The 17,828-nt window shown below is 34.9% G+C and overlaps 1 protein-coding gene across 1 annotated transcript in view; it reads right to left on the reverse strand.

Annotated features, from left to right (window-relative positions):
- Positions 1-17,828, reverse strand: part of LOC113069715 (CUB and sushi domain-containing protein 1-like) — a 169,664-nt gene that overhangs the window by 137,235 nt on the left and 14,601 nt on the right. The window contains exons 4-10 of the mRNA XM_026242837.1: positions 12,431-12,534; positions 12,122-12,234; positions 9,241-9,423; positions 8,160-8,486; positions 4,906-5,100; positions 4,656-4,794; positions 4,223-4,410 (exon numbers count right to left, since the gene is read on the reverse strand). Of these exons, the coding sequence (XP_026098622.1) occupies positions 4,223-4,410; positions 4,656-4,794; positions 4,906-5,100; positions 8,160-8,486; positions 9,241-9,423; positions 12,122-12,234; positions 12,431-12,534 (1,249 nt within the window). The remainder of the gene's footprint in view (positions 1-4,222; positions 4,411-4,655; positions 4,795-4,905; positions 5,101-8,159; positions 8,487-9,240; positions 9,424-12,121; positions 12,235-12,430; positions 12,535-17,828) is intronic.

Raw genomic sequence — 17,828 nt, forward strand, 5'->3', positions numbered from 1 at the left:
GTGTTTAAATCCATGTACTTTGCTTTTGTTTAGTCTATTCCATTGTTAAGTCTGACGTCACGTAGCAGCGCTTCCGTGTCCAAACACTCTATCAGTTACCACGAGAAAACAACAAAAGGTGCTAATATAAACTCAGAATGTGATAGAATACTAGCGAAAAAGTTATAATCTTAACCTTTAACTCCATACTGAAGTACCAGATAGCCAGACAATGAAAATATAAATATAAAAAAATATATATATAAATTCTTTGTGTTTGGGACACTGTGAGCACGGAGACTGTAGTGTATATCGTAAGTTTGAAAGCGTTTAGCTTAAATTATCAATATGAATAAACAATGCTCATAAACGGCTGCTGAGGTCATATTCTCAAGTGAAGCGAGTTGAGGCCTGAACCGGAAACAGCGCTTCTTACGTCATCACTTAACAACCGAATACTTTCACCACCATTAAAAGGCAGCAGGTGCATGAATACACTTTTGTTTACTCCATGTAGTTCTGAGAGCTGAGGTGTACATTTTGATTTTCTGAAATACATCAAGGTAAGTGCGCAAAGGTCTCTCTCACACACTCTGTCTCTCTCTTTCTCACACACACACACACACACATACACACACAATATAATATGCTATTATACTCCATATAGCTTTATATACAAGTCAGAAACTAAGCTTTTTTTTGCACAGGCCTATCCAAAGGGTTAATGGTCCCACCTAGAGATCAACTGTAAAAATAACAAATGTTACCTCTTCCCAACAGGGAAAACCACCAACAATCAAGAATGCATGATTACATGGTGTCATGGCTTTGCAATCAAAAAATGTCGTTATAATGGAAGTCAATAGGGCAAAAACAGCCACCAACAACTAATTAGGGAGAAAAATTTTTAATCTAATGCTGCAAAAAAACTAACAATGCATCAAAGCCAATGTTGCTACTAATCTTTGACATGCCCAAGACTGTTGTAAAAAGTAAAAAAAAAAAAAAAAATCCAGCCACAATTACTTTTATATTGAAAATAAGTCATTTTGTGTGGTCCCCCCCCCAAAATCAGTGACATCATTTATGAACTTGGCAATTAAAGAGTTAAATTCTTGGATTTTTTTTTAAACATTTGGTAGTTTTAATCAGGACTGAAGTTGATTAACAGATTTATGCAAAAAAATATATATATATATGAATCTGATACATTTTTACAGCAGTTTAATTGAGTGGATGTTTTCATCCACGCACAACTCGAAAGGGTAGTGAATTTGAACAATGCACAAGGGTTAAGGACCTGTCCCACTCCAGTTCAGCCCATCCCACCCTCTCATAACTAAAGAGTTGACTACAAAAGGAGCACCCACCTCTCTTCCATATTATAGTTCCTAGACACTATTTTAGGTTGCCAGTTAGAACTGACAGGTGAAACATAACGTGTGACTGAACAATGGCATTGTTTAACAAAAAATAAAAAATGGTTGATAAATAAATAAATAAATAAATAAATACATTATATATAAGTCATTATATATGCAAACTCAAAAAATTGTCTCCATATTTTATCAGTATTTTTAAACATAACATAACATAACATAACGTAAAACATAGCATAACACAAGATAACATATAAATTATAACAACAATGTCAACTATCTCTTTTAATTTGCCAATTTGTAAAGCACTTATTTTATTATAAGTTCTGTTTTTATAAATAAGAATTTGATCACTGATATTTGATTTTACTTGCAGGGAAGATTAATTTCTGTTCATTTACATCTGTGTGCCGTGCCATGATAAGACATCTCCATAGGACAAACTGATTATTAAAAAGGTATAACTTCAGGTTTTACTTTTTTTATGGAAATATTATAAATCATTAATGCCATGAATATCACACTTGAATTTTCATTAAATTAACAGGGCTTTTGACCCTCTACTGCACACATTTTAATGGTACATACATGCTAAATATTACATAAGACAATGCTCAGAAAGCAATATAAAATCACAAATCTTTCTTGTTTTTTTTCAAAAATGTCAAGAAATCATTAAGTAAAAAGGGTTTGATATACTGGATTAGATACAGGCATAGGTTTATATCATGTAGAGTTGTGTGTCATCTCATGTACTTCATGTTATGAGATTTCACTCTGTGTGAAATTTTTGTCACACATTATTTGCCAGTGAGAGAAATTGTCCAAGGGGACCTCCTGGTTAGGGATGGGAGCCGTGGACCCCTGCATCCTTACCCCTTATCACACAATATTGCCCTGAGACTACAGAAAGAAAAACTGATTTTCTAAACATGCAAAAAAAAAAAAAAAAACTTCATAAAACCTGACAAAGGTCTTCTCTACACCTTCATGCATATTCTTTTATTGTTATGTAGAGTTCATGTCATTTAAAAAAAAAAAAAAGATTACTCAAGCAAATAATTTTACCTTCATCTCACACCACGTGCTACTGTGATCATGTGTCAGAAAATTAAATCCTGTCTTCAAATATTGCTTGACAGGGACTCCTGCACCTTAATGAACTTTTCTTTGATACTTTTTGACCATTTTAATTGGTTGCACTTATTTAAAGAAACATGTACTGAACATGGGGCTTTAGACAACTCTCCATTGCCCAAGGGCAACTATTTGCTGTAGATGGCTAATAAAAATTGTCTATGCAGTAGAAAGGCTATTTTTATTTTTATTTATTTATTTATTTATTTATTTATTTTTTAATCAGTGCTACGTGACCAAAGAAAATTGAGAAAAGAGGCTGTGGTTTTCCCCTTTGTCAAAGAAGGTAAGGAAACTTCATAACACTCTGGGATCAAACCAATTAACCGTGAGCAGAGGTACAAAAATTTCTAAAGTATGATCTGTAATTCCACAAAAGCTGACAAACAATCCAGAAGACCTAGGTACAGGTAACATGAAGAAAGAGTACACACTATTCATTTACAAATACTCCTGTCATGTTTTACCTTTATAGAGCTGTATTATAACATTATAAAGCTGGTTGAAAACAGCTAAATTGTCCTTTAACTGTCTTGAATATTAAAGAGTTATTTTCAAATGTCATTTGCAGTTTGAATTTGAGGGTGTGCACTTAAATAAATAAATATATAAATAAATATTTTACCTGCCTGTTTATTTATGCATTTGCATACCTCTGCACAGTAGTGAGAGTCAAGGGTGGGGCTACTGTAGCAGGTTAATCAGAGGGTTTTAGTGATTTAGTCGAAATTCAGATTTGTTACAGAAGTGCAACCCAAAATTTGAAGACTTGGCAAAATGCACAGAGACAGACAATGGAGTAAATCAAGGGTAAACATAGGTGCTATTTTACAAAATAGAATAATTTATGTAATATTTTGGTTTCAATCAAGATTAAGAACTTGTAGAGTTTTTTCACGATAGGTCAGCTTAACTTCAAGTTAAGGCGGTGTGGGTAGGGGAGTTGTGATGCACTTGCAAAGGCTGTTTGAAAATATGCTTTCTTTTTGTTATTCTGCTATGTGACAGTAGGAGCACAGAAACTGCATGCTCCACCTTTAACAATAAATTTGACATATAAAGTATTCAAAAGACTTTCATGCTAGTGGTGGTTTAACCATTCTCGGTTCCATGTTACAATTTACTAACGTTTTTATTTAATTATTTTTCCTCTATATGCCTGCGGGGGATCCACTATAACAGATGCCACATCTGATTTTGTCCTTTTTTTTTTTTTTTTTTTCGGCTAGTCCCTGTAAACAAGTCAACAATAATTACAAAAGCATTAAAATATGCATTTAACAATAATGATTGGTCGATCTGATGAGCTTGTACTAACAAACAAACAGGCCTTGTGTCAGCGGGACATTAAACTCTAACTGCACTCTGAAGTGTAGTTTACAAACCCACCACCACCACACATATTCAAAAAGAAAACAAACTTAATTTTCGGATTAATTTAATTACTCACAGAGGTTCTTCACCTCTCTTAAAATTGCCTCTGAATGTTGATATTGGTCATGTGACGCTAGCACACACTTGCCGGGCTTCTCTACATAATTTTTAGGCAACTAGAAACTAAAATCTGATTGTAACCCTGGAGAAGCCATTATAATTAGATCACATGCACCAAAGATCGTGTCCTGCTAAAATTTGCAAAATATTGCAGAACTGCCCACTTTGGAGTGTGAAAATCCAATATTTGTACATTTAAATCACTGCAAAGGAAAGATGAGAAACTGACTCACTCTCATAGCGGATCTGGAAGCCTTCGCTGGAACGGCTGTTGTCGGTAGTAAAGAGCAGGTACATGTAATTGCCGGTGCTGATGAGGAAGTGGGGGGCCTGAGTGCCATGGTACTCCCCGATCAATGGCGATGAGTTGGAGGGTCCATCCCGAATCTCCAATGTGTCGTAATTAACCTCTGTCTGAAACCTGCACAGGAAATTGAAAAGAGCGGAACATCTGCTTATGACCCAGGTCTTTATCAGAATTACTCTAATGAGGGAGATTAAACTGGAAGGTTAATGAAAAAAAAAAAAAAATTGTAAGAGTGAGAAACTGTACTTAAGAGAATGTTGCCAGGGCTTCCAAAAAGGGGACAGGGATGTTTATCCAGGGCTTTCACATGAAAAAAAAATATAAAATAATAAATAAAAATCCCCAAAACAAATCAATACCTGTCAAATGATATCTTGACGGCATGATCCTTCCTGGCTTCAATCACCCATTCACAGTTAAGGGAGTCTTTGTAGTATCCGGGCCAGCCAGGGGAAAGTAAGACCCCCATGGGAGCCGTTAGATGTCCACCACATGGAGCTGGGATAGTGAGAGTGCAGAAAAAATTAATTTTAACAGCAGCCCATCTCAAAAATCCCAGCAGCACCTTTAGAAAAGGTGCAGAAGACCAAAGTCTAAAAGCTCTCTCACCTTCACACCGGGGGACAGCCGCGTTCCACACTACATTTCCATCCTGGATGACACAGGTAATGGATTCGGATCCATGGGTTTTGATAAAGCCCTCTTCACAAGTGAAGAGCACTGAGCTACCCAGTAAGAAATGTTCTCCAAAGCGCTGCCCGTTGACAGGAATACCAGGGTCATGACATTCATTCTGACCAAAAGCTATAGACACAGGATAAAAGTATAATCAGTGCTGAAGCATATAATAAATGTGCAAAAACAATGCTAACACACATGATGGCACTACATCTTAAGTTTGGGTCAGCGTATTCTTACGATTTCTCCATCTACTGGAAATTGGTATGACTTCTCAAGAGCCTGGGTTGGATACCACACAATGCAATATTAGTTTTTAAAAAAATGTCACTTTGGCAACAATTAATTAGGTTCAGCAGATTCTACAAAGTCTGGATTTTGCATCGTTGAATGTCCAAAAGTAGTTTGTTAAGATTTTCCATTACAAGATGAATTACAGTATAATTACATAATTATATTCCGAGGCATTATTTCACTTTGTTTTATGGTATGGTTGAATACTTGATTCTGATTGGTTGACAAACATTCATAGGTGTTCAATAATTAATTTTCTGTATCTGCACTTCTATGAAGTAGTTCCAGGTTGAATTACTTTGTTGAACGAGTCAAGCAGTAAAACTGTCTTGAGTTACTAATGAATTATTAATGACTAAGAAAATAATTATGCGTGAGTATTTCAAGGGCCAAAACCTTAAGAATGTATTGAGAACAAACCTGCACAATAATGGCAGCATTACCATCATTGGGTGTGCATTACATTTCATAATTCATTAGTCCTTCATCAATACTTCCTTAATTAACTTTATATTAACTGTTACAATTCCCAGGAAAAATAAATCTGAATCATGTGAAAGAACCACAGATGCTGAGGTGGTACATGGATAAACGTCAACAGAAAGCCTTCAGCCTTCGTTTCTAAACCCTCTATTTTTCCTGCAATATGGTGGTTTAAGACACACTCAAGATGGCTTGAAGATTTTTGTCAAATCTCTGCTTTCCCTTTCTCACAACTCTGCAGACAGCTCACATATGTGTCGAACATGCATCACAGGATGTCAGTGTGGAAGCTTCAATTATTCAATATGTGTACTTGCAGAAGCAGAGGATCCTGTCAAAGCTACTTCAGTGTTTCCATTTGATGAACACCTCTGTCTGCAAGGCCCCTGTGGAATCATGATGGCTAATGCATGGAGACCTTGCAGCCAGGGCTTAGGATATGTACGCAGCTCTACCCCATTCCCAAATGACAGCCTCATTGTTCTTAGGGCCATGCCTGACAGTTGCACCAACGCCACTTTGGGAAACATGTCTACTACTTTCTGAGACAATGACACAACATTACTGAAGCATTACTGTTGAAATATCAAACCACACAATCCACTGACACTGACATTGCCTTGAACTACTGATTCCATCTACCACCCCTTTTTGTTCCCACATAGACGTGCCAACACAGATCTTGTTCACAGTTAGATCTATTCACTAAAAATGTAAATACTTTTGTTGTAAATACATTAAGCTTGCTGACTGGATGTATCCCTAATGGCATTCTAACAGTCTAACTATATTTATTCAAGATTCATGATTATTTATTGTCACTACAGAAAGTACAGTGAAATTGGACTATTGTTAATGAAGAGCAAAGCTAAATTTATACACTTAGCAGTTGCCTTTATATATATATAAAAAAAGACAAAAATTATCCAAAGCATTTGTTTTATCATTAAATGTGTTTCCTAGGCATCAAACCATGACCTTGGCATTGCTAGGACACACTGTACCAGTTAAGCTTCATGAATACTACACTGGTATCAAAGATACATTCCAGAGAGGGCAAAACAAGCAAGCACTATTTCCAATGACAAGCTAGGAGAAAGTTCAAAATTCCCTTGTGTACAATTACATCCAAATGATGCTACTTTAGAATTTGTTCAAAAGAAAGTATCTTAATCGTTCTGCCTACTTTTTATATAAAAAAAGCTTGTTGCTGTAAAAATGGAATCCTGTGAAAATTGTACTGAAGTTTGCCATTTGCTAAAAGGAGATATGCCTAATTAAAGTGTTGGAATTGCACCATAATATTTCCCGCCTTAATCACAGTGTAAAAAAAAAAAGTTCAGTCAACTTAAAAAAAAATAAAAAATAAGGCAACTTATCGCAAGCACTTCTTTTGAGTAAACTTAAACGCGGACTCAAGTCCACCCAACTTAAAATAATAACTTAATATCACAAGTTGCCACAACATAAATAGTCATGTTAACCTAAAAATATCAGAACAAAATATTTTTTGTTTACTGAACACAAGGCCTGTTATCTATAAGCATACACAATTTTAAAGTGAAAAAAGTGAAAAGTGACGTGACATTCAGCCAAGTATGGTGACCCATACTCAGAATTCATGCTCTACATTTAACCCATCCAAAGAGCGCGCGCACACACACACTTCCTTCCTCCTCCTCTCATTTGATTGTACCATGTGTTGAGTTCAGTGTAAAATGCATTGAGTAAAGAAGTTAATATACAAGACTCGGTATGTCCTTGTGCTATGGACACAAACTTTCAATAATAAAAAAAATTATTTGACCCGTGTTATGGTCTTTTATTTATTTAGACTATTTGAATCATATAAAATCGTGTACAAGTGGTTAGAGAGTTTGACTCCTAACCCTTGGGTTGTGGGTTCGAAACTCGGGCCGGCAATAACACGACTGAGGTGCCCTTGAGCAAGGCAAGGCCCCAACTACTCCCTGGGTGCCACAGCATAAATGATGAACACGGCACCGTGTGTGTGTGTGTGTGTGATCACTGCTCTGTGTGTGTGCACTTTGGATGGGTTAAATTGTGTATGCTTATAGATAATAGGCCTTGTGTTCAGTAAACAAAAAATATTTTGTTCTGATATTTTTTTATGTTAACATGGCTATTTATGTTGTGACAACTTGTGATATTAAGTTTTTATTTTAAGTTGCGTGGACTTTAGTCCCTGTTTGTTAAGTTTACTCAAAAAAGCGATAAGTTGCCTTATGTTTTTACAGTGCAAATGACTGTGAACTGTGAACTGACTAGCCTTGTAAGTATCCTAATCAGCCCAAGACAGCTATATTATTTGTGCTCCTAGTGGTGCGGAAATTGCACACTTCACCCGTAAAAAATAATAATCAACATAATATGGATATTGCAATTACTTGTGTAGGTGATATTAAACCCTTTTCCCGTGTTTGAGTGGTCCGACTGGAACTCCAAGCGCATTATATGGCCATTGCTAGCAATCTGTGAGGGTACATCCTTCCCAGAGAACGTTCCAAACGTGGTGGGTTCTGGCATCCCATCGTCTTTCACAATGAGATAGTCAAACTGGGGCTCCAACTCAAAATCGCTGAAAATGAGATGGATCCTATTGCCTGGCTCAGCTATAATGAGCCACACACAGTTCATGTTGTTTCCGTATTCCTCTGGGTAGCTTGGCGATAGGATGATGCCTGATGAAGTGGTGAAATTGAAGAAGCAGGAGACTGTGGAGATGAAGACAAATATATATATGTATATATATAATTCCATTACAAAGGTTACAATATTTATTTTCATCCACAATGGGTACATTGTCAGAAATGTTATTATGTCTGTAAAAAAAGATGAGAGAAAAGAGAATTCACATAGACCATGCTAATGAGGTGTTTGCATAGTGCAGAAATTATGACATGTCAAGGAATTCACTCATAGTCTGAGATTTGTCAGGAAAAGTCATTTAAGAGGTTTTCTTTTTAACAACAAAAACATTAACGAGTACACTGCTCCCTCTTACCTCAGTACTAAGGAAAAATACCATTTCATGACAGATTGAGGGGCAAATTCACTACAGCTGTGCTTATATTTCAGTTTGTGTGAGCAAAAACTGGTGCAGTGTGGCACCATGTTTATGTAAATTTATATCATTATCGATTGTTAGACATTTTATTATTTTTATTTATTTATTTATTTTGTATTTTTTTTTGCAGACTGGGCATATATCCAGACATTTGTAGTCAAACAATCAGACACAGTGCATTCTCTATTGAGAAAGAAAGAGACAGTAACACATTCCAGAAACAGAAATATGATAATTGATCTCTCATACAGCAAAACTGGTAATTTCTAGCATGGATGGCTGCCATTTAGCTTCATATCTGCCCCTAATCTAGATGTCATGTTTTTACAGAGGCGATACATTAATCATTGTAAATGGCAACATTTTAATTATAATCATGCATTTCAGAAAATGACTCTTACAGACGCAGCTGGGTTTGTTTCCAGACCACTGGTTATTTTGCTGGCATGATATTGTCCTCTCGCCAACCAATTCAAAAGCAGCCTGACACTCAAAGGTCAGCACATCACCATGTAAAAAACGATCCCCAGTTCGCTTTCCATATGCAGGGACGCCTGGGTCTCCACATCCACCTTTTTCAATTTCTGTGGAATACAAGAGTACATGATTTATTTAATTTAAACGTGGTTTTCAGCCTGGCAATTGGACCACCTTTCGGTATTGTAAGTAGTTTAACACAGTGATTTCGCTCTAGAAATTGGATTTTACATTGAAGTGCCAACTCAAAATAGAACCAAGAATGTTTATTGTACAAAAGTAAACAACAACAAAAAAAAAAAACTCTGCTTCCCGAAATATATTAACATTAACATGAACTACATAAGCCTAGCAATATAGAAGAAACAGCCTCACTTAAACAGGAAAACAATTAAAGTGTAATGTATATAGGATTTATTCGACATAAACAACAAAAATATGGGAAACACATTCAAACATTCAGACAATGGTAAACCTATTTTTTGCAGCTATCCTAATATATTTATATTGTTAGTTGCATTGTATCACTTACATTTAGCATTACTTTTTCTGTGCTGTCCTTGACAGTATCAGAATAGTTCTTCAACACATTTTTGATTTGTGATAACTCCTGAGCTAGGCTGTTTATTTCCAGGAAATGTTTTGGAAGGCAGTATAAAATGACAGTGACAAACGAATGATGTTCAGGAAGAGTTCATTTTTATGTTAACAACTATGGTGTCAGCTCAGCAGCAAGTGCTCTATTGACCCAGCCAGACGATTATCTACAGGGGATGAGTTTCCCACTTGCGGCAGATTCTACAAGCTCTACAAGGTGATAAGAGCATGCTAAATACCTTCAGTGCTGCCACAGGCGATTAGTTTAAGAATCCACAAAAACGCTAGGCTATCGTGTTAGGACTGCCAACTCATCAAAGCAAACAGATCTTACAGACAAAGGTATTAAATAATGCACAGGAAGGCTACCGGGACCATTACCAGTTATATAAACGTTCTGTTAAACATTTGCATATATTTTTGTATGGGGCTTTTAGCACCGTTAACACAGCATTTAACTAATGTGTTTAGCTTCCTAAAGCTCTAGACCAAACAAATCTATTATCTGTCCTATTGACAAAAATGTCAAATTTGCCAGGACAAGTCATTGTGTTCCTTAGACACTGGGGAAAAATGTATGCTAATGAATTAAATGTAACAGCATATACCATTATTAAATGGAAAAGCAGTTCTCTGACATTTTCTGTGCAATTAAGTGTGAAATATTTTTGTTTAGGTTCTCTGGTAATTACTCAAGCATTTTCCTATTTAAAAAAAAAAAAAAAAAAAAAAAAAAAATTATATATATATATATATATATATATATATATATAATTGTAATTGTATTTATTTTATGGCCATTCTTTCATAAAAACTTCATTTTAGCTTGTCGGTTCGGAATGAAATCCATAAATAATGCCCGATTTTTGTTTAGTGAAGTATTTTATGAAATATTCATTTAACTCTTTAGAGCAGTGCTTCCCAAAACTGTCCTGGAGACCCCCCTGCCCTGTTCCTTTTGCATGTCTCCCTTATCTAACAGACGTGATTCCACTCATCAGCTAGTTGGTAGAGACTGCAAGATCGAAATTGAGTGTGTCTAGGGAGACATGCAAAATGTGCAGGGCAGGGGGTCCTCAAGGACAGGTTTGGAAAGGACTACTTTAGAGGTTTGGGTTTAATCATCTACCAGGCCTTTGGGCTGTCTGCTCACTGCTGGTGACCAGCAAAAGTTTATCATTTCCATTGAAGGGGAAAACAATCCTTTGCCAATCTAAGAACTTTTAAATGAACATATGAAATGATGAATTTGAGTTTGACATCTACACAGCCTCAAACAAAGTGTCCCACCAGTGGGTCCCTGTGGAAATGTTGTCAAACATGGCAACGTGACTAGAAGCACAAGTGTGAAATTGGGTTTACACAAAGTTAATTGGGTTTGTGTCATTGTGCTAGGCTATCCAGACGGTGAGAATTGCTCAATTGTGAGGTTACAGTTTAGAGTGAAGAGTGGCTAGGGAAAAACTCTATTTCAAGGTATTAAACAGCATGCTTTGGAAAAACAAGTTATGGGGTTGAAAAAGGAAGAAACAAAGGGAATAGATAAACACAAAAGAAAAAAGTCTACTTAATCATGCTGAAATAAATTAAAGTGTTGTCAAATTTATCAAGGAAATCCACTGGGAACTCGAACAATTATACATACAATTTAATTTTGGAAATATTCATAAACATAAAACAAACAAACAAAAAAATATGTGGCATATAATAAAAAAATAAGTTATTGGTTACATTAATCATGTGAATATAAATAACAACAGGATGTAAAACAGAAGCATTTTCACCACTCTGTTAAGAGTTCAGTTATTGAGCTGATAAATTGATAATGGTGCAACATGTTTACCTTTGAATAAGAAATGGCTGTTTCTGTAGCAAATTTTATCGGTTTATCTGTGTATATTTAAATACATGTCTGCGATCTGACTTGCTTTGATGCTATTCTCCTGCAGGGTGAACAGCAGGTAGAATATTTCACACAAGCTTTTGAAAAATGTCTGCACTGCACATATGCTGCTCCATTTGCCTTTGATTTGCATGCCATTTTGAAACTGGTACGCTTTAACAACCGAAATCATTTTCAAGCATACATTTTCACTGTGAAAAGGAATAAATAACACACTGATATTTCTTGTCTTGTTTCATCACTCTTACAGTCAGTGGAAATGACCATAAGAAAGCAAAAACCAGGTGTTTCCAAACATCACATACCTTCATATACAGCCTTGAATCCTTGCGATCCGATCGTGTCATCAGATTGCAGATGGAGCCACATCTGGCTGCTCATACTCACAATCAAATCGGGCACGCTGGATCCTGTGAGACTAGAATAGATGCACAAAATCTAATTTTATTCTTTGATTTGTGTATTCATATGGAGCCATGAAACCTTATACATAAGCCCAGTGCCATTTTCATGTGGTTGCTTCTCTTGAAAGAAATAAAGTCACTTAGGCATTTATAAATAGAAGCACATGCCTGTTCACACTTTAACATAAGAATCCTTTTTGCTCTACTCACACATAAAGTACTCTTCGAGCATCACCTATCTTCCCTCCGTCACCCACTGTTAACGTATCATATGCTCGCTCTAGATCAAACTCCTCAAAAGCCAGCTTGATGACCTATAAGAATAAAAGAGAGGTCATGACAAACACCACGGGTTAAAAAGCTCAGAGCAGAATTGCCCTATCCACATGAGGCTGACTCAGAGATTAATCATATTAAAAACAGCAACGCAGGTCAGTCATCACTCTTTATTATTTTCCATGGCTACACATTTAAGGCTGATTGCAGAAGCAGAGATTAAGGTGCAATTAAATAATTTTGTTTAATTTAAGATATGTGAGTATTTGAAAAGTTCCGCCATGTATGGTTCAAAGCCCGGGGAAAATGGTTGCATGTTCATTTGATTTGAGCACAGAAAGAACAGCTGCAGAAAGAAAATTGGATTCAATGAGAGATTGCTGGAAGGAGAAGGGGGTGGGGGGATCAAGCTTAATTAGGACTACCCTATTGTCAAAATCCTCACTTTTTTTTTTCTTTTCAAATGGTCTATTTAAGAGTTATTATTCTCATCTAAATTCTGTCCCATCTTTAAATGTGTTTGGTGTATAATTATTAAGTTCCAAACCGTATTCCTTTTTTTCTTCAGTGGAACACAAAATGAGATGTTATGCAGAATGTCATCAATGCATTTTCAATGAATTTTTTATACAATGAAAGTGAGAGGGGATGGAAAGTGAAACTGCCATTCTAAATGTCCTTTTGTGTTCCACGCAAGGACAGTGTGCAATATTTTGAACATGAGAGTGAGTAAAATGTAATTTAACATGCAGAGACACAGTAATTTGTACTTTGTTAATTCCGCCGATAAGGTGCAAACATTGTTTTTTTTTTTTTCGTTTTTTTTCCATACAACAACCTAACTTGCTGATTGCACCTCCATAATTTGAACTACGTTGCATGTTGTTACATTAATTGATATTTCAAAATTTTGCCAAAGCATATTATGTCCCACCACCTTTTGAAAACCATAAAAAAATAAAAAAAAATGCATTCAAAAAGCTTAGTAATAACGCAAAGTATACAACTCCAATCCATAGTTCTTCGTAATCTAATTAATTTATGTAACACAAAATGCATTGGCGCCAGTCAGACAGGCCTGAAGCGCACCTCCCAAAAGCATTGTTAGCCAACTGTGGTTGCAAGTTCCAATGAACTCTGTTTGTTGAACTTGCAACTTGGAAATGGTTATTCTTCTGTTGATAATTGTACACCTGCAAAATGCTAGAAATGTACAGCATCATTTACCCTATGCAATTTGGTTGCTAGGACACTACTCAAACACCTGCAAAGCTAACAATAGCATTGCCGATTTGTTGCCTTATACATCATCTTCTGTCATTGCAAAGGTTAATGAAGTGAAGTATGAATATATCCCCACAAGTGATTTCTAATGTCTAGCAGACATTAGTGAAGTGGCTAACACTGGTTACACCACCTCTAATTAATGGGTAATTACTACTACAAAATTGTTGGCCAGTTATGTTGATAAAACCTGGAATGTGTTCATCAATTTATATAAAAACTTAAAATTAAGTGAACATAGGGTTTATAAATTGGTCATGGCATTTAAAATTGTGCTTTTTTATTCTACTATTAAAAGGATAATTTTAATGTTGGATTCTGATCAGTCCATACATCGCTCCAACAGTTTCAACCCTATTCCAAACGTTGCAGGCATCACAGCATGTTGTTACTTACAATTGAACTACTAGAGCCTGTGATTTATCTCACAAATAAATATTTCCTTAACAAATGTTTCAGTAGATATTATCATTTTATAATTGCTAGAGGGTCTTTGGTCACCATTTTGGTGATAGAGAAAGTAGGATGGCTGCATTAGTTAAAAAAGAAAAAAGAAAAAGAAAAAGGGGGACCGATTGAGCAACACTGAGAAGATCTTGACAACAATCTGATCTGTATAAAATGTAAACGCTGATACGGAGTCGTTTGTGGAGACCTTAAACTAGAATTTTAAAATACAGGCTTTTAAATTATTCTGTCAAGAATCTTCTGTCAAGAGGTAAAGAATGTTTTTTTTTTTTTTTTAAGAAGACCTAGCGAGAGGATAAAAACAGCACTCATGGTCAACATAAACACAATCAGAGAGTGACAGGACATCTTAGTGATTGTTCCCTGCACCAGATTTAAAGAATTATTGATTTCTTTATTTTATACAAAAATGAAATGGGCTGACATGGCCTCACTGACTCTCCCTGAGTTTGAGAGAAGACGGCTCTCGATGCTCTTCAGAAATTGCTAAATGGAGTGGTTTTATTGTGCATTTTTTTTTTCTCATCCAGGTAGAAAGAAAAAAAAAGAAAGAAACAATGAGTGTTTACAAATCAGATTCAGTGTTAGTTACAAACAAGTGTTCCCTCTGAACTGTGTGGCAATGCAAGTCTGATCTTTCTACTGCACAAACAACATCAAAAAATAAACAAATAAATAAAATAAAATAAAATAAAATAATAATTGTGAATGACTACAGACAATTTGGATCTATATTTCATGTTCATTTGGCTTTAAATATTTATGTCCAAAAAGGATGTAATTTACTGACATAAAGGCTAAGTGTCACATAATGCATTTATTATAACACACATTTACTAGAAAATGATCGTAAAAAATACGAAAGATACTATAGCTATATACATGAAATAGCTTCAAAACAAACTTTTTTTTTTGAATGTCCCTAAACCTCTACAATTTAACCTTCAACACTTCAACCTAACTTCTCCATCTCCAGATGCAAAGGAAACACAAAATAGACTATAAATTTACACACTTCATGAACAACAAAGAGGCTACAAATCTCCAGTGTCTGTGATAAAAAGGTTGTCGACTTTTTAATCAGACAGCATAATAAAATAAATAAACTATTATTTATATAAATTATTATATAAATATATATATATATATATATACATATATATATATATATATATATATATATACATATATATATATATATATATATATATATATATATATATATATATATATATACACAGTGAGACCTCTTGTGAGTAACTGGGCCCTTTTTTGAAGGGATAATAAATGTTATTAAGGGCAGTGTGATAAAATGCTACTGGTCTGTAAGCAGGCTGATGTTTATTACTAATATGGCCTTGAGTCTGAATGTTTCAGCAGTCAGAACATGTTGTGGAACATGACCTTCTTGTCTCGGACCATTATGCTATGACAGAGATGAATATCAACACTGCATTTTTATGATCTTCTGAGGTCTAAACCTTCTGTTCTGAGCAAAGAAGAAAAAAAAAAAAAAGATTGTTTAATGGTGGAGAATGCTTCCATACCTTGGTGAAATACAACAAGAAGGTGCTATGAGTTCAAGGGTTCAACATGGTCCAAAAACAAAAATCTAGCAAAGGCACTATCATTTATTAAAATGCCTTTATTATCACAAGACCATACATACAGTACAAAATGATAAGATAATTTGTTCCTTTTCTTTTTGGCATAAAAAGAGTAACACACAAGTTTTCCACAGGTGAGAGTAATATCATTCATTTAGTAAATCAAATGATAAGCTCCCAGTTGCCATGTGACTCTACTGCATAGGTGGGAAGAAAAATAATTACATTATTCATAAAACAGTAGGCAAAAAGTACCTGAATGACTTACTCCTTCCTGCGAGATTCTTAAATGAGCATTTGATGGAAATTTTACTATTCCACGAGGACATGAATGGCAGTCAGTTGACGCAACTGTCAGGTCACGTGACAATAACAACATGGACAATACAGTATGACAAGATTATATCAATATAAACACAGCCGTATTGTTTAAAACTAACTGTTATTTCTTATTTCTATTTTCAAAGACAATTTTATACAGCATTTAACTTGTATATCCAAAAAAAGTACTTTGTGGCTAAGCATTTCCCAAGATTCATCAGGAACAAGAAAATATGTCATTGGAAGTAGGACTACTGGTGAAGATCACACACATGGTTATTAGGGCAATCCACCTATTATGTGATGAAGTCAGATGACATGAAGGATATCAGTGATACTGCCTTAGAATTTGAACAAAAGAAAGTATCGTTTTATAATTTTATATTCTCACACACATACACACAAAATTGCATTTTCTTCTTCATGCATGAATGGCGTCAAATGCTACTTTCCGGCATACACCATGTCTATTAAGTAAGGGTACATTTACTAGATAAAAAGATGGTTCTTTAAAGGTTACATGTAGAACCAGTTCTATTTAGAACCATAGCATCCTGAAGAACCCTTTTAATGCTGAAATGGTTCTTTGTGTCAGTGTTTAGGGTTCTATATTCCCGCCCTTTTGTTTTTCAAATCTGTAACTGTCAAAGCACTTTATCACAGAGTTTCTGGAGTTCAGTGATTCAACTACACCAGTCCCTCCAGTATTTTGTGATTTTGCGATCGCTGATTTTATCGCAAAATCAAGCAAACTCAGCAAATTCCGCAACCATTCGCAAATTTTCGTAATTGCCGCCTATTTTCTGCAGAATTTGGATTTTAATTTCAATTTCAATTTATATATATATATACATATATATATATATATATATATATATATATATATATATATATATATATATATATATATATATATATATTTATTAGTGGAAGGCATACATTCATTTTTTAATCTAGATTAATCTCACTGAAATCTTGGAATTAATCTTCTGCCCCACACATGAAACGCACACTGACTACATACGCACTGCAGACGGATTATGTATGAAACAGGCGTGCGTCTTGTCGAGGTTTCCATTGGGAAGCTCCTTTAAAAAATACAAATAAATTCCCTGAAGCAAACCCAGCGGCATCTTAGCTGCATCTATGTAAGCACGTCACGTTTGATGTGGTAATTTCACAGTAGGCATACACACAGGTTTAAAGACTCGTTCTCGCCCCCTACAGATTTGACTGTGAGAATAGATTAATGGAAATATATATTGCACGTTAACGCCGATAACAGCCCACCGCTGATATATTTATATATATATATATATATATATATATATATATATATATATATATATATATATATATATATATATATATATATATATATATATATTTATATATATATATATATATATATTTATTTATTTATTTATTTATTTATTTATCAAATTTGTAAGACATCTGCTAAAGATCTGGGAATCATCTGCTGTATGCTCTGATAAACATCTCAGAAGCAGTTTCACATGCATTCTAATAAATGCCTGTTTGACATCTTACAGGAAACATCTTCGAGACGTACTGCAGATGAACAAGCACTAGAGACAAAAAATACATCTTGCATATGCTAATCCAGACATTAGATGTTTCCAAGATTTAAA

The sequence above is a fragment of the Carassius auratus genome, unplaced genomic scaffold (assembly GCF_003368295.1).
Source record: "Carassius auratus strain Wakin unplaced genomic scaffold, ASM336829v1 scaf_tig00002331, whole genome shotgun sequence".
NCBI lineage: Eukaryota > Metazoa > Chordata > Actinopteri > Cypriniformes > Cyprinidae > Carassius > Carassius auratus.